The sequence below is a fragment of the Spermophilus citellus genome (assembly GCF_964194105.1).
Source record: "Spermophilus citellus genome assembly, chromosome: 4".
In the NCBI taxonomy this organism is placed as follows: Eukaryota; Metazoa; Chordata; class Mammalia; order Rodentia; family Sciuridae; genus Spermophilus; species Spermophilus citellus.
The window spans coordinates 1,217,223-1,239,341 of NC_138185.1; the positions used below are offsets into that span (position 1 = coordinate 1,217,223).

Genomic DNA, 22,119 nt, shown 5'->3' on the forward strand with positions numbered 1-22,119 from the left:
TACCTGTTGTGCACTCCAGGTGCTGCAGCAGGGAGACAGCTGTGCATCTCCTCTCACTAATACGCACCTCTGCGCTGGTGCTACCATCCTGCTCCTCAGCATCCACTACACGGGAGGGAGGCAGGTGTGGATCCAGATGGCAAAGGCAATCTCCTCCCTGTACCCACTTAACTCCACCCCTCCAGCCCAACCTTCGAGCACGGCCCTAAAGATGAGACATCCAAGTCAGTGGACTGAAATATGACACTGTTTCCTGTTACTGACAGGCAATGTAATGAAGGAGATCTTTTTTTTTTTTTTTTTTTTTTTTTTTTTTAAAGAGAGAGTGAGAGAGGAGAGAGAGAGAATTTTTTTAATATTTATTTTTTAGGATCGAACCTGGGCCGCACGCATCCCAGGCGAGCGTGCTACCGCTTGAGCCACATCCCCAGCCCATGAAGGAGATCTTGATGCTGGACACATTAGCATGGATGACTGTAGAGGGAGCGTCCACCTTCTGGACTGCATACTGTGTTCAGCAGAGAAGAAAATGGGACAAGGGCCCACCTGACTCCTCAGGGAGCTAGAGGAAGGCTCTCTTGAGACGCCAACAGCTCTGTGCGGCCGGGACTGTACGTGGAGACCCTGAAGCTCTGGCCACTCAGGCTTTTCAAGGTGCTGTGACTTTAGTCCTGCAGGTTATGGCTGATTGCCGCCACTCCAGGTCACAACTCTTGATGGGTCAGCTTATTTCACTTCCAAAAGCCAGCGGGGAAGCTGTCAGACTCCTGACCCATAGGAGGGAGAAAATCGTGTGTGAGCAAAGCTGTCAGTGTGTCTGCAGGAAGGGAGAAGACAGGCTGGAGGCCACATATGCCGGCAGAGGAAGCAACCGCACTCCAGTGGTCATCCTCCCAAGATCCATATGCCAGCCAGGAGGCTCCCACCCAGCACACACAGCAGCTGGGCAGGCTCGCACTGGACCTGCATCTAAAACACACTCCTTCAAAGACACCGTGCACAGTGCCCACTCATCTCCAGCAATCACATCTCAGTACCTTTTGGGTGCAAACAGGCCTGTGGCTCCTCCAGATAGTTTTTCTTTGTATTGAGGTCACACTGGAACCTTAAACCTGGTCTTCCAACTAGGAGTCAGGGAGAAGCTACAGATGAACTGGATCACCATGTTCCTGCCGAGTATCCATAGGCACCCTCAGATGGGGCACCTCTTCCCCACACAGGTGGAGTAATCACCCATGAACCACATCTACCCGTGAGCCAGTTGTATCAAGTGCCTCACGTCCATGGGTCTGTGACCCAGACCTTACTGCCTAGAGCCATTCTGTGTCAGGACAGTCTACCCAATGGAGCACAGGCCCTAGAAGTCCAACACAATGAGCTATACCAAGGGCCATGCAAACGCCGTATTTTACTTTTACATGAGTAAAAAGTTGCAAGCAATGATGGTGCCCTGACACAGGCAGAGCCTCCCAGACAAGCGGGTCACAGCTTGTCCAGGAGCCTCTTGGACTGCCATGCTGGCACACACATCCCAGCACTCCAGTGACACCTACCGTCATGAATCACTGCATTGCCTTCTGCAAGCACGAAGCAAACCCGAGCTAGCATCAGGATCACACACCAGGTCCTGTCGTGTCAACAGGAACAGTGATGGGGAGGAAGGTCTTCTTTTTCTATGCTGAAACACCCAACACGCACTAAGTGCATGATGTCATATCCCAGGTGCCACTGCTGACCCCATGGCGTCTTCCTCATACAGCCCTCCACAGCCTGAGCCCTTACCATGATGGCTGAGAGCACAGGAAGCAGCCCCGCAACAGCTGCAGCTCCCAGCAGAGTGGTGGGCTCTTATGTTGGATATACTTGGAGATTTTCTTTTTCTTTTTTTTTTTAATTTTTTTTGTAAGGTATAGATGGACACAACACAATGCCTTTATTTTTATGTGGTGCTGAGGATGGAACCTGGGTCCCGCCCGTGCTAGGCGAGCGCTCTATGAGATTTTCTTGTACAAAGATAAGTACTACTGGAGTGGGGCAAGATTAAAACCAAAGTGTATTAACAGGAATCCAGTTTCTTTCTACTCTTCCAATTCTGACATACTGACTTCCACCGGGCTTGGCAGGGCTCAAATGCCTCCCTGGAACAAGAAATGACAGAACCCAATGTGCACACAACACAGTGCTCTGGCGGACGAGGGCATTTTGCAGGATTTTACATGGCTGCTGCAGACAGACAGAATGACTGACTGTCCATCTGACACAGCAATACCTATTTCTGACACCAAAACATATCCCATTGCAAGAATCCATGTGGTGGCATCAGAATAAATCATCAACAGAGCAGTGACGAGTGAAGGCTAGGGACAGACTCACCCATGCCATGGTGTCCCACAAAACCACTCGACACCTTCCACCAGCAGAGGTGCAGACAGACCTCTCTGCTCACCTGAGGCTTTTAATTTGGTCTTTTGTTCATACTGAGACTGGAAAGCAACAACCTGGAAGGGAGTCCTGCTCCATTATCCTGAAGGCGTCAGCATCTGTATCATGAAACATGTTAAGAGTCTTCCTGGATTCCGAGTTCTTCCATTCTATGCAAAAGTGCATAGAAAGAAGGAAATCAAGTGTGCTACCCCAACCTCGACCCCACCCTGGGGGTAGACTCTGGTTTGCGGTTTCTGCATGCATAGGGCCACCGGTCTTCAGCCATGTCTCAGGCAAGGCCATGGTCAACACCTGCCTTTTCCAGAACCTGAACACTTAATTCAAGTGGCAAACACACAAGTACTCAATTAATTGGCAATAACCCCATGACTGAGAAAGTTCCAGAACAGAGTTATTCTTCCCACGACTTCATGATATGGGAACAGAACACCAGAATATTCTCAAAGTTTCCTTTATTTCAAGGCACTTCCCATTAGAAGGCATAAAAAGAAGAAATAACTGCTTTGTGAAACGGTTGAATTATTTTTTTCCTTCCAGCACAGGGAATCCAACACAAGAGCTTATGCATGCTGGGCAAGCACCCTGCCACAGAGCTACACCCCAGTACTTTTTCTATTAACTTTCATTTCAACACAGGATCTCACCAAGCCACTCATCCTCCTCCCCCAGCCTCCCATGTTCCTGGGCTTACGGGCACGTGCCACAGTGCCAGCTACAACACTACATCTTCATGAACACATCAGTGGGCTCCAGATGAAACAAAGTAGAAAAGCCAAAGTATACTGGGCGTCCATCATCCCAGAGCAGTCTAACTTCACTTGCTTGCTGCAGAGACTAAGAGCAAAGCAGCCCTGAGGGGTTCTCCAGGGCGCTGGCAGAAGGCAGGACACCTGAAGTCCTGCACTCTGACATCCCAGCCCTGGAGAGAGCAGCAATGGCTGCTGAAGCTGCTCTGACCAAATGGGCAAATAAAACACCATCGTCTCGTCTCGTCACCACCTGACGACACTTCTCACATGTGCCAGATAGTGAAAACACTGTCCACGGAAGCGATCTCATCTACACTGAGAAAGGATAGTTGATCATGTGCCAGTCATCTAGGGCTTTTCAAAATATGCAGTTTTATTGCTCCCTTCCCCTCTTATTTTCATTTTCAAAACTAAGGAAGGAAAGTTCTAAACAAAGGTTGCACCTGAAGACAACTCACTGTGATGAAGAGGCTGGGGCAGACCTCTCCTCCCTCCACCTCCCAAACCAACACAGCGGAAGGGGCAGTCTGGGGGCCACAGTGGCTCCATCATGGCTGCCAACAGCTCTACTGTTTTGACTCACTCACCAACCATCTAGGTAAAAGCTTCTACCCAGTGAAAATAGAAGTAGAGAGGCTGAGAACACCTTGCCAGGCTGCAGGTGGAGGAGAGAGATGTGCAGAGCAGCCCCCCAGCAGGGGATCACCTGACTGGCCAGCACTGGCAAGCTGGCGCCTGCTCCCCAGTCAGACCTTGCTGGTCCAGATGCCTTGTGCTGCTCGGAACAAGCAGAATACACCACTCTCCTGCGGGCCCCAGGCCCCTGAACACTCTACTCCAGCATCAGGACTCAGCCAAGGGACTGATGAGACTCAGCGGAGTCTCAGTCCCTGCAGGCAAGTGAGTACTCCCACCCCTGGATAGTTCCTGCATCGTCTCCATGGCCCGCCAGACTTGCTGAGACCACCCCCAACACTGGCTTTCAGCACGGCCCTAGAGGCCCCTTTGCAACCAGAGGTTTCATGTCTGCACTCGTGTGTGCACATGCCCATCACCGAGGGCCGACCTGCACACATGTCACATGATGGACACAGTCTGGACACACAGTCGTGACAGCAGCAGCACTTCCACAGAGAGCCTTGGGCACCCTGCTGAGGCCCATCCCCATAGCACCAGGGCTACCTCACACTTAAGCACAGGGAAGTGAGTGCCAGCAAGAGGCTGGCTGAAAGGACAGTGTTTTTCAGTGGCCATTCTGGTCATTATTGAAATCAAAGAGAAACCTTTATTTTCAACAAAACTGCCTACAAGAGATGGTTCACTGATTCGTCTCTCATAACATACAGCACCAAAATATATATATAAAAAATCAAAATGCACACAGCTCCACACCTTACACACGTCTCCCCGAAAGCCACATAACCCAGACTAAAAGAGAAAAACAAATCCAACTCAATACCCTCACACGAAAGTCATCTTTGAATTAGGATTTACAAATTTATATATTGTTTCCTAGAGAAGGGAAAAAAAAAATGAAAAACATGGGTGAGGAAAAACTTGAAGATGAAGGCCTGACAAGACTTAGGAAAATTAACAAAGGCATTATCTGCCTACAAGCCAGCAGAAAGCAAGAGTGACGGGTGCTATTCATGCCCCTCGAAGGGAGGCCGGGGTCGACCCAGCAGCCCTGGGAACCCAGCCCCGAAGGCAGCCAGGCACAAGAGCACCCCGACAGGGACAGGAGGCGCTGAGGTCCTCAGGACACACCAGTGCACAGCCAGACAGCCTTCCCAGATGGCACCCTTCACCAAGGGGCTTCCAACATTTAAAAGAGCGTTTTCCTTTTAAGAAAGATGCTGAGTCAAAAAAAAAGTACCAGGGGGAAAAGCTTCCTACTGCAGTGGGGACCTTCCAGCTGCGCCAGGGAAGGCAAGTCCTGTGGGGGGTGGCGCGATGGGCCTGCGCAGGCTCTACTTGGGCTCCTCGATCACCCCTTTGCTAAGGTCTGTCATTTTGGGATACTTCACTTTCTTCTGGTCCAGCTCATTCTGAGCCCACAGTAGCAGTTTCAGTAATTTTGCCAGCTTGGGTGTCGACTCACGATTTTCATAATCTAGAACAGCTTGGTTAACTTCGCTCCAAACCTAGAAAACAGACACATCCAGTGAAGGTCACACACACAGAGCACCGCCACGTCTACTAACAATACGCATTTTATGTTCTTGGAAACCATTTTCATGAGAAGTTTGCTATTCATTGAAATGAATATCAAACCCATAATTATGAGCCATTCTGGAGGCATTAAACACAGTCCTTGCCCAGAGCAGCTTTTACAATCTGGTCAGCAAGTGTCACCTCCAGCCTCAAGGTCATTTAAGTGCTGCAAGCCTCTCAAATAAAGTGCCGCAGGGACTGAGAGAGCAGAGGCCAGTACAGTGGCAACATGGCTCCCTCCTATAGAGCCTCAGGCAACCTTTGGGGGAGGTAGTCCTTCCAATGTGGTGCAAGGAGGTCAGAGCCCTGAACCAGTCGGGCCCTGGGTTTGGGAGCCCTGAGCTGTAGTTTGTGGCTGCACACAAGAGCAGCAGCAGTCCCAGAAGAAAACACAATTACAATTTAAAACCTCTTAGGACACCTGTTTCTAGAAGTTTTCAAATAAACAGGAGGAAGGTTAAGATAAATTTAAAAAAAAAATGAGCACAGGGGTCTGGACACCGCCAGGCCATCACACCTCTGCTGCTCCTCCTTCAACAAGATGAAAGAGAAAACGCCAGGGAGGAGTCGCCACTATCTCCCCAAAGAGCCACAAGCCAGAGCCCTGTCCCACCCCAGACCACAAATGCAGTGCACATGCCACCCTTTTGGAACCCCCTCTCTAATATCCACCAGGGTAAAAGGATTTTCCCTCTTACAGACCACTACCTTTTGCCTCTGCATCATGTGGAGAAGGTCTCCGAAGGGTGATTCCTCGGGGCTATCGAAGGCCAACAGGGCTAGTGTTCGCTCCATCTCTGTGAGGCACTCTCTGCTCTCCTCGCCCTGCTCTGCCAGCTGCGTCTGGGCAAACTCTAGTGCCGCCTCAGTCTCTCGCTGGCGGATCAGCTCAATTAGATGCTGTTGCTGGTCAATGGTAAACACAGACACGCTCAGCAGACCACCCAGGCAGGCAGCACTGAGCACTGGGCTCCAGTCAGAGGTACAGTCGACGGGCTGGGGTGGGGCTCAGGGGTGGAGCACCTGCTTACCATGTGTGCAAGGCCTGGATTCCATCCCCAGCACCACCAAAAAAAAAAAAAAAAAAAAAAAGTACAACTCCAAGGAGAGGCTTTTCTAATACCTCCAGGTTGTTAAATTTGTATTTAAAAAAAAAAATGTATTTTAAAAGCAAAAAGGAGTTTCTGAAATAAGTAAAGCACATAACTCTAATACCATTTCCACAAAAAACTACAATATTCCATTAATGCCAAGTAGCCTGCTTACTTGTCTTTGCAAACAACCTTAATTTACCAAGTATCCACATCCAATAACACTCACCTGCAAATGAAAGTAAAGGTACCGGTTTGTGTCCAAGAGTTCTGGATGGAGGCTGTTGATCAATGCAATGGCCTCCTGAATCTGACCCTTCAGAATCATCTCCCGAATCTTGATTCGCTCATCAAGAGTTTCCAGATCCACGCTGGGTTCAATTCCAGATTCCATGCGAAATTTCTCCGCTGCTTCCTTAAAGCCTTCTAGAAATGAAAACTATGTTTACCACTAGGAAAGGCAGCAGGGAACTATCGAAGCCTTCATACCTTTAGAACATCCAGCTGCCTCAATTAGATAAGCCCTGACACCAACCACAGTTTCTTAGGGACTTGGTATTTAGGACAAGGAATGAAGTGGAAGCACACTTCATTCCTTCCATCCCATCCAAACAGCCCACCTTCCCAGCCAAGAGGTTAGTGAGACCCACTAGATGAAGAAGGCTGGGACTGCAGGCTAGCACACCAGAGCTCACCCTGGCTCCTGGTGAGGCAGACACACCGGCTGTGCCTCCAAGGGGCTGCTGTGTCCATACCGGCTTCACCTGCCCTGAGCCAACTGCTCCCTCACCAACATCAGCGCAGTGTTTGTCCCCCTCTCCCACACCACAAGGACAGATGCTGATTTCCTCATCAACTTTCTGAAACTTTTAAGAAATCAACTTAAAGAGATGGCTGGGGATTAACAGAGAAAGATTTTAACTTGAAGGGATGAACAGGAGGGAAGAAGAGAACTTTATTTCCTGCCTTTTGAAAACCCCTGATTTTTCTCACTAGAGCTGTCAGTGATCTTCTTCCTGCCAAGAGAAGGGGGTCTTGGTGCTATTTCTTTCTGCAGGCTCCTGCTCTCTTCCTTCCCTCTTTTTTTGTTGCTTGTTTGTTTTGTGGTACTGGGGATTAATCTCCCAGGGACGCCTACATTCCCAGTCCCCATTCCTTTCTTTTCTTTTCCATACAGATTTTGATACATTGCCTAGGCTGGCCTCAAACTTGTAATCCTTCTGCCTCAGCCTCCCAAACAGGAGGGATTACAGGCCTGTGCCACAGTGCCCAGCTTCCCATTCTCTCTTTTTTGAGTTGGGCACTCCTTATAGAAACAGACTCACCAGAAAACATCAATTATCTGACCTTTAAGTCCAATTCAGAATTGTTCTGTTTTGTTTTGGTATTGGGCTTGAACCCAGAAGTGCTTAACCACTGAGCTACAACCCCAGTGTCCTTTTTATTTTTTGAGACTGGGTCTCATCAAGTTGCTGAGGCTGGCTTTGAACTTGGATGCTCCTGGTTTAGCCTCACAAGTCGCTGGGATGACAGGCATGCTCCATCACACCTGGCTCAGAATGGTCTTAATGATCTGGATTACCTAACTACAAAACTGTCAAAGGCCAAGACACTGATTTTTGCCCTAGTTCTCAAAGACGTGGAGTACATATCTCATCTCCTGAAAAGGCTTTATTTAACACAGTTTACCAGTATGTCAAGTGAGCACTGCATCTCCCAATGCCTGAACACGATGTGGTATTACCACTGAGTACAAGGGAGTAAAAGGGAGTGCTGTGCCCAAGTGGCTGTCCCCACAGAGGCCATTACCAGTGACCAAGTAGTTCATGATGAGGCGATTCATGTCCGCCCGCTGGACGTGTAGGTTGTTGAGCTTTTCCATCCACTCATCTTTTGTGATTTCATCAGGCTTTTCTGCATAACTCATTCTGGTTTATTTCTATAGAAAAAAAAGTTTTGGTAATTGGTGAAGAATTTTATGCCCAGCAGATCCTCTCAGAAAGCAAATGCAGCAATGCAGTAGGAGGTGGGGGTGGGAGGGTGGAAAGGTGCTGTCAACCTTGAACATAGCAAGTACAAAGGACCTGAGACCCAAATGCACATGTAGAGAACACCAAGGATAGGTGTGCTGAAAGCAGAGCGGATGCAAGAAAGCAGCAAAGGCCTGAGAGCTCAGAGGCAAAGGGTCAGTGGCATCAAAGAGTAGAGGCCTTCTGAGCTGAGGGAGATATTTAGGGTCCCAGCTAAGTGTAATGGGAACTACTAGGGGTTATAAGCTATGATGTGAGCAAAATGAGACTGTAAGCCTACCTATGCCCACCAGACTGGCAAAGAAATCCAACAATGCCACGTGCTGGCAAAGACACTTCTCCTGACCTCTTTTACTGTACTGCCAGAAGACTGATTCATTGAAATGCATCAGGATTTTTTGTAAACCTGCATGTGGTACCCCTAAGAACCTAGCATTTCCATTCTTGCTAAATCTATACCGTAGAAAAGCTCATCTGCATGTACCTAGTGCAGACAACCCTGCTCACAGAAGTACTACTCAAAACAGCAAGAACATGAAAGCCACCGACCTGGACAGTCATTCAACAGGAGTATGGGCAAACAAACCTTAATATATAGAGCCCACATCCAAAACCCTTGGGTAGTATATTCTGGGATTCAAAACTTTTCAGATTCTGCACAGATGACATGGTATAAGTTAACATATATTTTATGACAGCCTCTCCAGGGCCTGGGGCACCACACCATAATCAGGTATTATTTCTTCATTGAAATGTAAGCGTATTCACACTAAATGCAATGGAGATTGTTAGACTTTACTAAGTCAGGTTTTGCCACCAGATTAAAAAAAAACAAACAAAATCAAAACTTTTGGTTTCAGAAATATTCATATTTGAGAAGAGACTGTGGTCATGTATCACACAACAAAATTTAATAAAGCAATTAAAATAAATAAAACCACAAAGTCATGTGGATGACTCAAAACAATGCTGAATGCAAACAGCAAGTTACAGTGGAGACCCAAGTAAGGCATGAGTTTTGGAAAGAACAAATATATGACAATAAATATCTATGTGGCAAAAGGTGTTTTTGTTTTGTATTAGTAGCTAAAGGTGTGAAAACTGACACTTCAGAGGAGGTTACCTGTGTAGGAGGGTGAGATGGTGGGGACCACAGGGGTTGCTGTGCTAGCTCCAGAGCACTAGCTGGCTTTTGAGGTAGAGACACAGTGCCCTGACTGGCTACTTTTCATACAATGCCACTGACATAGATTTATGGATATTACTTTATACCCAGCAAATTCATGTTAATTTGCTTCAACAAATTAAATTAGAAGATGGTACAGGTTTCCAGGGTGAAAGTGGGGTGAACACTGGACACTGAGCAGGCAGGCCAGCAACAGAGACGAGAGACACTCAGATCAAGGCTTTGGTCATAGAGCTAATGGCTACTCTTGGACTGAATGTGTTGGGACAAAAGCAAGGGAAGAATTCAGATCAGCTTCCAAGCAAGAAAAACCTTGGAGAATGTCACCACAAACACGGAGGCAGGACTGTAAGCAGAACAGGTTTGAGGAGCAGGGCAGGTCTGGATGACTACTAAGTAGCTGGAGAAGTGTAGCAGGCATCTGGATTACAGGTCGAGCCCCACGCTGAAAACATTAATTAGGGAAACATTTGTGGTGAAGAGGAAAACATCTAAGCCAAGAGTTCAGCAAAGACCACCTAGGGAGAGAGTAGACAGGGAACAAGGGGGTACACACTCAGGGGATGCACGGACTCCAGAGACCAAGCAGAGACGTGAAGGCGCCAGCAGCTGGAACTTGCAGAGGGGCACTATGGAAGAAGGGAGGTCAAGTGGGCGGGCTGTCACCGGCACTAAGGTCTCTCAGATGGTTTACAGGTCAACTGCAGAACTCAGCTAGACCAAAAACTCTTATTCGCAAACTAGCGAGCTACGGAGCAATCTAAAAAGCCCCCAGAAGAAACACCTTCGTGTGAGTTTCCACACGTAACCAGCAGTCATCCAGAAACCAGCAGCCCCTGGACCCCAGCAGGTACACAGGCACCAGAGACCCGCATCTCGGCCCCCGCGCACGACCAGGGCCGGCTCTGCACGCCACAGCTCCGCCGCGGCTCCAACGCGGTGCTACTACGAAAGTCGTCCTGGGCAGAGCGGGACGCACGCTCCCGATCCCTGCCCCGGACAGAGCGCGGGCCAACGTGCAGCATGCTCCCTTCCGGGAGAGACGGCCGTCGGGAGCCCGCGGGGCAGGAAGGCGCTGCTGGGCGGCCCAGCCCAGACCCCAGTTCGCGCGCCCCGACCCCCGGTCAGCTCGCCGGGTCCCATGGAGACGCGCAGCCCGGCCGCCGGGGCCTTCCGCGGCCATCTTACCTTGTGGATCCCGCCTCCCGCGCAGCGCAGTGTGGGCGGCGGCGGCGGCGGCTCCGCGGCCGCTCCCGGGGCCGGGGAGGGGCGACGGCGGCAATCGCCCAGTAGAGGGAGGCGGAGGCCGCGGCGGAGACGGGGGCGGGGCGGGGAACCGGAGTGCAGCCGCGCCGGCGTCCGGCCCTCAGTCACTTCTCGCGAGACCACGAGACAGCGAGCTAGCAGCCAATGGGGCGCTCCCGCGAGGGGGCGGAACGAGAGGTCCCCGGAAGCTGATGCCTTAGCTTCCGTTCTTGCGCTTAACTCGCCGGCGGCGCCCTCGCTCTACGGGTTGGCGCGAGAGTCAAAAGGCGTCGGCCTCCTTTGCGCAAGATGGCCGCTGCGGAGGCGTCTGAGTGCGGAGTCGTACTGCCCGGATGGCGACGTCTAGACTGAATCCGAGGCGCAGGTCCCGGCTCCTTTCCCGTCGTTTGTGTGAGGCCGGAGGGAATGGGGCGGGGTGGGAAGGCGCCGGTGCCTGAGACGAGGAGGACGTCTCGCGGCTGGCGGCCTGCCTGGCTTGCGTCCCCGAGGCCCACCACGGCCGCCCGGCTGGAGCGCTCCCTTTGGGTGGAAGCGAGTCCCCCGGGTTTAGTAGGCGGACGTTGCCGAGCGCGTCCTCATTTGAGGCCAGAGCGGTAGTTAGAACGACCCATCCTAGGGCGTCTGGCTCAGCCGACCTCGAGGATCGACGGAGGGGACCCTGCTCCCGGGCGCGCACCGAGGGGACCGCCGCCCAGGGCGCCTCGAGCGCGGGGCGGCCTGAAGAGCGGCCCGGCGGGAGGTGGAAGTGGGCGTTGGAGTATTTAGTCCCTTGTTATTTGCCTGCTCCAGAAGAACGCAGAGCCATCACTGCAGGGTCGTTGCCGAGACTTAGCAAAGACTCAGGAAGAAATCTTTACAAGTCGGTGAGATGGTGTGGTGTGATTCTTAAAAGCGAACGAAGTCGTGGGAAATTGAGGTCGAACTTTTCCTCACTGAAAGTAAATCCAGTTCGGCAAATAGGTTGCATAGTAGACATTTCCCATTAACCGAATAAGCTAAATCTGCAGACCCAAAGCTGTTTAAATGCATATGCAATACAGACGTCTTTTGCCGTGCATAACCCTAGGTTTAGCTCTGTGTCAACTCAAAAGTGTGCAAGGGGTGCCCAGGGAAAAGCTTGGGGGAAGCCCAAGGAGAAGAGAGTGGTCATTTTGAGGCTTCACTGGATGGTGGGTTAGCCCCAGCAGCCAACCAGTGTCAAGTCTTACTTTTCCTTCTTACTCCTTCCTAGAAACCGTCCCTGGTTTAGTGTTTCCTAGCCTCAACATTGAGACCATGGTTTTTGCTCTTTGGATTATCACAGGATCTTCCTAACCCATGACCTTGCCAGCTCCCCTCCCAAGACCATGCAGACGGGTTGATCTTTCCAACACTATCTCTCCCGGTCACTCTCCTCTAAACACCCTTTGGACTCCCCAGTTGCCCACTTAGAGTGATTGGCAGCTAAAAGTCCCACCCTTCCTGCTCTCACCCTGCCTGCTCCAACCATCCTGACCTTTTGTGGTTCTCTGTTCACCAAGGCTGCTTGTCCCTGGCTGACAAGATGGGCCTGTGGAAAAGGCTTCTCTTGACTTCTCAACAGCCATGGGGCTTCCTTGGGAAGTCTTCCCCAACAAAGCTGGATTTGGTCCTCTCCCTTGTTCCCACATGAGACTCTAAACCATTCCCTCTGGCTCTCAACACCATATCGCATGTTCCTGTTCTAGTAGTAAATCATGATTTACCATCAAAAAACCACAAGGTATAGGGTGTACTGACTACAGCTAAAACATCTAGTAGGAGCTTGGTATGAACTTGCTGAGTAGATGAAGGAATGAATCAGTGAAGAGCATTGTGGAACTGTATCAGAAGCGACAGGAGCAGAAATGGAAAGGGGAGGGAGACCTTCAGGGAGGTGGAAATGGACAGTCCCTAGTGATGGGCAATTTGTGGGAGCTCATGGAGAGAAGCCTAGAGTGGGGCACACATGTGCAGCCTGGTTGCTTTGGGGTACCAGCACTGAGGGAACAATCTTGATGAAGGATGTGGATGGAGCAGGAGGGGAAGAGAGCGTGCTCGGTGTGGGCTGTGTTGGATTTGGTGCCTGTCAGACACATCTAAAGCTCCCTGGGAAGATCAGGTCTGCAACTGAGAGTTGATAGATGCATTCAGAGAGAGACCTACAGATGAGGGATGATTAATCCCAGAATCCAGGAGAAAGGCAACATGTTCTTTCTCACTAAGGAAGAGGAGCCTGTTGAGGCAGTAGCACATTGACCAGAGGGCTTTTCCCAAAGCTGTTAGGTGTTGTTTTAAGAAACTGAGAGCAGTGGTGTCCATGTAGCAGGGAGATGTAGGCAACAGTCATCAGAACTGACCACTTGTGGTACTGGTGGCAGAGCAAGGAGTCAAATGTGATGAGTAGGGGAAGCTGAAGATGCCTAGGGACAGGCAGCAGGTGTGGGGAGAAACACCACACAAGGGACAACAGCAGGTGGTGTGGCTGGGCGGGTCCATTGCTGGGCTTTTGGCTGGTGCCTCTGGACTTAAAGGGTGAGACCATTGGTTGAAAGGGAATACCAGAGAAGGGCCCGGGTTGGGCATAGGGACAGAAGGTAGGAGCTCCTTTCTGCATGTGTAGGTTTTGCGGTGCTGTGTGAGGCCTAAAGTGGAGTTGCTGGGGAACAGGTGAATGGGTAGGTTCGATTCAGGTAGATTGATGGACAGCACAGCCAGGTGTGCAGAGGTGTCTGTCCAGAGTATCTGGAGCAGATAGGAGAGCCTGGACCAGAGCCCTGGAGACACACAGAGCTACAGTGGCACCAGGGGTGAGGGAGAGAATGGCCAAGGACAGAGGTCCACCTCGGTTCCCATCTGTGGCAGTCACCAACTTGACCGAGATGTCAGCCTAGTGGTTTCATCAACTGGCTGAGCTTTCTGATGTGGAAGGGATGGCCTGTGGAAGAGGGAAGCCACAGGACCTGGCCAGTGACTGGGAGGGGCCCCTGGGCATTCAGGATGCCCCTGTTCTGCAAGCCAAGGTGTGACTTTGAATCTGAGAAGTTGTCTCATTTTGAAAGAGATCAACAGTTCTTTAAAAAGAGCAGTGTTAAAAGTATATATATTTTTTCCCTCCATGTTTTTAAATGGTGCTTTATAGTTGTATATTGTTGTTATATGTTAATACATACACACAATACAACATCATGACCAGTATTCCTTCCCACCACTCCCCCGCTTCTTACCTCTGATCCCTTTCCTCTATTTGACTGACCTCCTAAAGGTATATTTCTTACAAGAACATTAATGAAGTGGTTTTGTGGGTTTGTTTGTTTTTTTTTTTTAAGAGAAAAGTCTCTTGAGAATAAAATGAGTGCTTCCATTACTCAAATCATAAAATGTCCAAAAGCCATGTTTTATATAACCACATTATTTCAACAGATGTTTTTGTTTACTCTCAAAACCCAAAAGCATAAATCTTATACACTGGTGTCCCGACTTTCAAAGAGATTTGGCAAAACAGACCTTCTGAATTTTCAGGATGATTTATGAACTTGATCATTTGCTGCTGTTCAAGGTCATTCACACCATAGGTAGTGAGTACCTAGGTGCCCATTTCCACAGACAGCCTTCCACAGTATCTGTGGTTTCTTCTTATGAAGATGTGGAAGGAAGAGGAGAGGGTTTGCTGTGTGTGGAACCACAGCAGTTTAGAGGGAGGGGTGGTCCCCTTCCTTCTCCCTGAAGCACTGATCATGTTTTATTGGTTGGTAAGGGTAGTTCCCTGACCCCATTCTGGGGATTCATCTGAGCTGCACCCCCAGTCCTTTTTATTTTAGACAGGGTCCTGCTAAGTTGTCCAGGCTAGCCTTGAATTTGTGATCATTCTGCCTCAGCCTCCTAAGTTGCTGGAATGGCAGGCACTTGCTACTGTGCCCAGCAGTAATTTACTCCCTCCCTTCTTTCCTCCTCCTTTTTTAAAACCTTTAACTCCTAAGGCTGGAGATGTAGCTCAGGGTGGTAGAGCACTTTCTTAACATGGAGGCGCTGTGTTTAGTCACCAGCACTGCAAAAAATAAAAGAGGGTCCTCTTTAGTGCTTGCTGGGGTTGGGACACACACTGGGTCCAGCGTGCAGTCACCTGAGGGAGTGGTAGTCCTTTTATGGAAAAGTCCAAACAGATACCATTTTGAGTGGCAGTCCCCTAATTTACCTAGTCAGCATACTTCAGTATGTACTTAATATGTACAGTTGCATATTGAGCTTGATAGAATGCCCTGGCCTGTCAGGGATTTGACATACACTCACTGGCTTTGGATGTGATTTTTTTTTTTTTTTAATTCACAGAATATAAATGTGTCTGCACACCTGTGCATGGTGCACATGCTTTGGCATAGGCACAGCTGCTGTGATCAGATGTCTGGGAGGTCAGAGCACTGAGCAGAGATGGGCAGCCTTGTGTTCAGTTTGCTTTTAGTCGTCTTTTTTATCCTCTCACATTTACTTCCTTCTTTTTCTTTTTGTGCTGGGGATCAAACCTTGGGCCTTGCATGCTACGCAAGCGCTCTACCATTGAGTTATATACCCCAGCCCCACATTTACTCGCTCTCTGTTTTTTAAAGAATATTCTTATGTATTCTCTTTGTTTTTATTTTTTTTAGTTGTAGATGGACACACTACCTTTGTTTAATTTATTTAATTTTATGTGGTGCTGAGGATGGAACCCAGTGCAAGCGCTCTGCCACTGAGCCACAGCCCAGCCCCCACATTTACTCTTTAAATGATCATTTTCTATGGGGTGGAGAAAAACTTTGGTATATCTAGTTCTTCATTTCTCTGCACAACCACACAGGCAGTGTCACTGGCCTCCCCCTTCCATAAGCAGATTTGTGTAGGTCTTATTTCTCCTGTGGACACACCAGTTTCTGAATTTTAGAAGTAGTTGGTTCAATTGGAACACAAAAAAGGATTCTGATACAGGAAGGTGATTTTTGTTTAGATTCAGAATAAAACTAGAGTCCCCTTTTAGATTCCTGAGGATGCCCCACAGCTCAGCCTCTTTGTTATTCCTGTGGCTGTTTCCTGCAGATACCCCCGTTCAGTCTTGCCCTTCTGTTTGTTTGTTTGTTTGTTTTTAAATTTTTCTTAGTTGTTGATGGACCTTTATATTATTTTTTAAATTTATTTGTATGTGGTGCTGAGAATGAATCCAGTGCCTCACATGAGCAAGGTGCTACCACTGAGCCATAACCCCAGTCCCCCTTCTGTTTCTTGAGTTAAGCAAGAACAGTTAATTTATACAGCACAGGTTGAGTGTCCCTTATCCAAAATGCTATGGACCAAAAATATTTTGGAATTTGTATATTTTCAGATTTTGGAATATTTGCATACACGTGTGTGCACACTAAGATATCCTGGGGATGGGACCAAGTCAAACCCAAAATTTATATTATATTATATTATATTATATATATATATATATATATATATATATTTTATACACATAGCCAGAAGGTAATTTTATGTGACAATTACAGTGTGTCTGCGTTTTGACTTGGACCTATCATGTGAGGTCAGGTGTGTGATTTTCTGCTTGTGGAATCTTGTCAGAGCTCAAAAGTTTCAGATTTTGGAACATTCTGTATTTCAGATTTTTGGATCAGGAATGCTCAACCTGTATTCCTATTCCAAAGGGTCACTGGTTTCTTGCTTTTTAAGTGTTTTCGTTTGAGGAACAAAGATCATTAATTGTCACCAATGCAAATGTGGTCCGCCCTATCCCAGAGTGATGCTTCAGGCTGGGGGAAGGCACCTGGTGGCTTTTGGCCTCTGCATGTCTAGAATTTAAATGTAAATTGATCACCTTCCTTTGGCTGGTCCCACCTCTTTCTGTCTGTTCTCCCCTGCTGGGTCTCTGGGGCAGGTGCTGGTGGGTGAGCTGTGAGGGCAAAGGGCCTACTCAGGCACAGTTGTTGAGCTCCTAGACTGCTTTCCTGTCCCACTCCGAGAAAGGTGTTATAATTTTGGTTTTCTTACTTGATGTACACCTCTAAAGACTGTTGATAAAACTAAATAGGAAATAGTTTTTTCTTGCTTTATACTTATTAAAACATCACTTTCTTCTAAAGCTGGCTGTATTTACTTTTCACTGAACTCAAAAAAGAAAAACGGGCATCTCGGTAACGTTATGAAGCGCCCTAGGAGGTAGGAGCAGTCATTGTGGTTTTGCATTAATGTGTTCACTCATATAAGTAACCAGGTTTTACTATAGCAGAAGATATGAAGACACTTTTTGACACACTGTTTAAGAATCCCCAGGAAGTGATACAACTGGGAATAGCACATCTGGATTTAGTTCTCTGTCTTACCTGTAGTTCTTTTTGCCTCTTTTGTGGATAATGTCTTGAGGCTATAGCTACCTTGTCCTGAGTAACCTCCAGAGGATAAGGGGTGAAATATTTACTTTTTATTCTTCTAATTAAAATAAAAGTTTAATTAGACAAAGTTGGGATTCTCAACTGTTCCTTGTACCCTGTAGAGCCATCACATGCCACAGCTGGCTTTTATACGCCCCTGGGGTGGGAGCAAGTTTTACCTTGGATTTCTTAGTCTGGTTTTCTCCTCTTTTCAATCCTGCCATCTCCTTAGTTTACCCACCTCCTCTGCAATCTGCTACTGTGACAGTTTGCTCATTGTGTCAGCAGCATTGAACCAGTGCTTGCTGTGAAGTTGCCCCTTTTGATGACACTCTTCCTCAGTAATGCACAAATGCAATATCCAAAGGACAAAGATCTGGCACTATTGAACCAAAGACTAGTGCTTATCTGTTTTGCTTTGGGGGAAGAAGCGGTGGATTTGATGGTGAATTGATTGCTTGTGCAAATAGGCTTTTGTAAAGTTCACTGTTGGAGCTGAGGATGTAGCTCAGGTGGAGCCTTACCTAGCATAGACAAGGCTCTGTGTTCATGCCCATCACCAAGTGGGGAAAAGTCCTTAAGTTTGTTGGTCTTATATGTGTAAAAGTAATAAAAATTCACCAGTTTCTTAAAAAGTAAAACAAAACATAGTGGTCTAAGCTTTCATGGGCTGTAAGAAAATACACGTGGCTTTCTGATTCCACATGTTCCGCATCCACACACTCAACCAAGCGGACCAAAAATATCAGGAAAAAAATTGCTCAATACTGAACATGTACAGACTTTTTTCTTGTCATTATTCCCCCAAATAGTAGCGAGCAACACCTGTTCACAGAGCACTTATGTTGATCAGGTATTGTAAGCCATCTGGAAACCATCTAAGGTGTATGGGGGTGTGTGCACAGGTTATGGCAAATACTGCACCATTTTATGTAAGGATGTGAGCATTTCAATTTTGGTGTCCTGCATCCTGGACCCAGCCCCCTCCATACCCTGAGGATACCTGGACAGTGTGCTAGGTTTGTCTTTTCTTGGTGTGGGGGCTGGGGGGGATTGCCTTCTGTCCCTGGGGAATGGGCTTCTGCCATGCACCTCTGAGTTCTCAAGAATTGGGCACAGCCTGAGTGCCAGGACCCTGGGTTGCAGTGCGTGAGACTTGCAGCAAGTGGACGTGGCCTGAGCAGCGTGATCAAACGCTGCCCCTGCTTGCCTGAGTACTGGGGGGTCCTGCCAGATACCTCCAAACTGGGGGGCAGACCAGGGAGAAGGGGCCAACAGGGCCAGAGGGCAGCTGGTCCCCACTTCCCCTCCCTTTCTTCTCCCCTCCCCCCTCCGCCCCCCCTCCCCCCCCCAGCCCTCTGCATTATGGGTGGAGAGGTTTGGACCCAGCTCCAGCCAACCGCTCCACCGGTTTGGACCACCACAAACCGGTGTTTCCAGGAGCAAGTGCCTCGTGGGGCCTCTCTGAAGCTCCTGGCTGGGCAAAGTGCTCTGTTGCCCATTCGCTCAGCTTTGGGATTTTCTTGCTACTTCAGGGCGTTTAGGGAAGAATTTCGGGAGACCACTGGAGATTGTTTATATTCATTTTGCCCTCTGGGTTTTACTTTGAAATATGGTTAGGAGGAAGTATTCATTTTAAAATACCCAAACTAGCCATTCCTGATGGCTGCACTATCATCCTAGAGGCTTCTGAGGCAGGGGCAGGAGGAAGGCAAGTCCCAGGCCAGCCTGGGCAACTTAGCCTGTCTCAAAAAGTAAAAGGGGCTGGGAGTGTGGCTCAGTGGTGGAGTGCCTCTTGGTGCAATCCCCAGTACCACTAAACCAAATTCTCCAACTACTCTTTTCACCTGGGAGAGCAACTCCCAAGAGTAGTGAGCACAGGTAAAAGGGGAGGAGTGTAGTCAGTTCCCTTGCAGGCATCTGGGGAACCCGGTGGGTGGACCCAGGGGCTGCAACAATGCCCCCCCCCCTTTACCCTTCTCTGAGTCCTGCCGACTTCTGTGCTGCTTCTTTGTCCTCTTTGATCTCCTCTCCAAATGCCCCTCCTAAAACTGCACCCCAGAGTTAAAGTGTTTTAAAATCTCACACTTGTGTAAAAAATTTGCTGTAAAGATCCTCAGCTAGTAGCCTGCCAGGGGCTCTCTCTTTGTTAGGGAGACCTCCTGTGGCCTTCTTCCTCCTTCCTTCAGTGAGTCCCCTTTCTACCCTCTGCTTGCCCAAGGTCACACTACCGGCCTTGTGTGTGCTGGAGATGAAACTCAGCCTTGCCATGCTAGGCTTGCCCTCTGTCACTCCCAGCCCCCACTGTGGTTGCTGTACTCCCACTACACCTTGGGGGCAAAAACCCACTCTCCTCTACTAGGGCACATTGGGGGGCGGGGGTGAGTGAGTACTTCCCTGCCATATTCCTCTGATCCTAAGGGTTCACACCAGCAGAAACAGCTTTGATTGTACAGCAAAGTTTTCTTTCTCTCCGCCCCATACTGGGGATTGAACCCAGGGCCTTGTTCCTGATAGGCAAGCGCTCTATCACTCCCCATTCATAGCTAAGTTTTCTTTTGGAAAAAAGTCACTGAGGAACGGGCGGGTCTTGCAATCTTGGGAGATGTTTATTAGAAAGCACATCTTCCCGGGCCCCGGCTCATAGATGGATGGAAGCATAGGGTTGCTGGACATTTTACATCTCCGCGCTGAGGGTGGGGGGTGGGGTGTGTGCCTGCCAAGACTTGCAAGGCTGTTCATAGCGAGGTAGAGACAGGGGGCTTGCTCAAGGCAAGTGACCAGTGCGCCCATTCCTGAGACACTTAGGGATAGAAATGATGGGGTATCAGTAGTTAGCAGTGAGCGAAATGAAGGAAAGCCAGGTGGAAAGTTGAACACCCCAAGACCTCAATGCCTTATCGACAGTAAACGTCCGCTGGTCCACCCCCAACCCTGGGGGCGCACACACCCAGGCACTGCGTGCTGGCTTCGAGTGGGGCGCGGTTCGGGTCCGGGGGAAAACGCGTCGGCAGCACACCCCTTGGTGCTCCAGGGTGGGAAGTGCGGCCTGCAGAAGGGAACACTGGACCTTTCCTGATCCTCTCTCCCCTGCTGCTGACGCAGGCGCCACGGAGCACCGGTCCCTGCTGGCTCCAAGTGTTGAGGAGTGAAGTGCAGCCCCGAGGCTGCGGGCTCCCTGCTCAGGCAGTGCCGGGGGGCTGCCACCTAGGGTCCGGAACCCCAGGCTGAGACACGGAAGCAATCGTTAGCAAGACTGCGCAGACCCCGAGGGCGCGCCGGGGGGCGGGGCCTGGCGTGGCTGTGCGGCCGGCCGCTCTACCCGCTCGGCGTCTCGGTGGCTGGCCTCCCCGCCCGCCGCGCGGGGGCGCCGCTCTGCCCCGCCGCGTCTCGCCGGCCCCCGCCCGTCGCGCGCGCCAGCCCCGCCGCGACGCAGAAAATGGCCGCGGGAGTCCGGCGGCCGCGGTGAGTGCTCCGGGGCGCGGCGGAGGGACGGGCGCCGCGCGGGCCGCACTCGGGAGCAGGGCGGAGCCGGCCCTGCGAGGCGCCGCTGCCGCCGAGAAGATGGCGGTCGGTCTCGGCCCTGGCGCTGCACCCCAAGGGGCGGCGGCGCGATTAGCTGAATCACGGGCGGCGCGGGCCGGCGGGCAAGGGCCGTGCTGGGCGAGGCCGCGCCGCGGGTGTCTTCCCGCGGGCGCCCGGGCAGCGTTGGCAGCGCGCGGGCGGAAGGCCGCAGTCGCCGCCCTGCTGGCTTTCCCCGCGGGGCGGCCGGGCGGCCTTGCAGGCCGCAGGGGGTGGGTGCCGGGTGCTTCCCGGTGGGCGGCGCTCACCGGACGCCTGCCGCTGCCCCGGGGTCCCTGGGCCGAGGCCTGCCCTCCCGGGCCGGCGGGCGCCCGAGTCCGTTAGGAAGGCGTCCGCGCACAGGGCTCCCTCCCGAGTCTCTGGTTGAAGCGGCGGAGGCTGGCCGGTGTCCGAAGCTAAGGCTAATCAGGCACCGGAGTGTGCGCTACCCGCCGGCCGCAGGGGCCAGCTCCTCGGGAGGAGGGTCGGAGCGCCAAGTCGGAGCGAGCCCGGGCACATGCTTGCTTCTCACCGAACGTCTGTTGCCCGGCTCTGTTCCGTTCTCTTGATTAGTCAATTTGAGGATTAGTTAATAGGGGAAGTTAAATTGGTAGTCGCACTTATTTTTTAAGAATTCTCTAGCTGTTACTATCAAACTTATCAGTAGGTGGTAATTGTGTTGTGTGGCAATTTATAAGGCAGACATTTTCTCCCAGAGCATCAAACTTAGGTACTCGGGATTGTTTTTCATGTGCTGATAGGCTAACTACCACTTAAATATCTCTATCTCCCCCCCCCACACACACACACACACTTGTAGCTTTTTAATATTCAGTAAATGATATGCTAAACATGTTGTATTTGTTTCATTTTATCACAGAAATAGCGAGTACTATCAGACAACCAGCCAATCCCTTCCCAATTTTTTTTATTAACTTTAAAAATTTATTTATTTTAATTAGGTATATATGACAGCAAGATGCTTTTTGATTCATTATACACAATTGCAGCAATTGCAGAAATTTCATTTCTCTGGTTGTTCATGATGTAGAGTCACACCCTATGTGCATATTTTTATAAAAAGGTGAATCACCACACATATCTTTATAAAAAGGTAAAGTAGCTGCCCCTGTAGTCCCAGCTATGGAGAGGCTAAGGTGGGAGAGTCCTTCTATCCCACCA

At 49.9% G+C, this 22,119-nt stretch overlaps 2 protein-coding genes across 7 annotated transcripts in view; one reads left to right on the forward strand and one right to left on the reverse strand.

Moving 5' to 3' along the window:
- Positions 1 to 1,870: 1,870 nt before the first annotated feature.
- Positions 1,871 to 11,059, reverse strand: GID8 (GID complex subunit 8 homolog). Of its 2 annotated transcripts, none has more exons than XM_081288984.1 (5): positions 10,904 to 11,059; positions 8,309 to 8,438; positions 6,729 to 6,925; positions 6,117 to 6,314; positions 1,871 to 5,338 (listed from the first exon to the last, which is right to left on the reverse strand). In XM_081288984.1, exons 2-5 carry the CDS (start codon positions 8,424 to 8,426, stop codon positions 5,165 to 5,167), a joined length of 687 nt encoding a protein of 228 aa, XP_081145110.1. In that variant the 5' UTR covers positions 8,427 to 8,438; positions 10,904 to 11,059; the 3' UTR covers positions 1,871 to 5,164. The 2 variants fall into 2 exon arrangements, with proteins under 2 accessions (XP_081145110.1, XP_081145111.1); XM_081288985.1 differs by lacking the exon at positions 10,904 to 11,059 and adding an exon at positions 10,500 to 10,858.
- A 149-nt stretch (positions 11,060 to 11,208) lies between these two features.
- Positions 11,209 to 22,119, forward strand: part of DIDO1 (death inducer-obliterator 1) — a 51,176-nt gene continuing 40,265 nt past the window's right edge. For 2 of the 5 annotated variants that reach the window (XM_081288979.1, XM_081288982.1), the window contains exon 1: positions 19,961 to 20,841. The gene's annotated coding sequence lies outside the window, so the exon portion shown is untranslated. Of the gene's footprint in view, positions 11,372 to 19,960; positions 20,842 to 22,119 lie in introns of those variants that run through there. The other 3 variants (XM_081288981.1, XM_081288980.1, XM_081288983.1) reach the window with 3 other exon arrangements.

Excerpts from the sequence above, each read along its gene's own strand:
- GID8 (XM_081288984.1), bottom strand. The coding sequence starts at position 8,426 with ATGAGTTATGCAGAAAAGCCTGATGAAATCACAAAAGATGAGTGGATG. Across the intron at positions 6,315-6,728 it reads ACCTTTACTTTCATTTGCAG|CAACAGCATCTAATTGAGCT; the intron begins GTGAGTGTTATT and ends ACCATTGACCAG. Across the intron at positions 5,339-6,116 it reads ACATGATGCAGAGGCAAAAG|GTTTGGAGCGAAGTTAACCA; the intron begins GTAGTGGTCTGT and ends TCTGTTTTCTAG.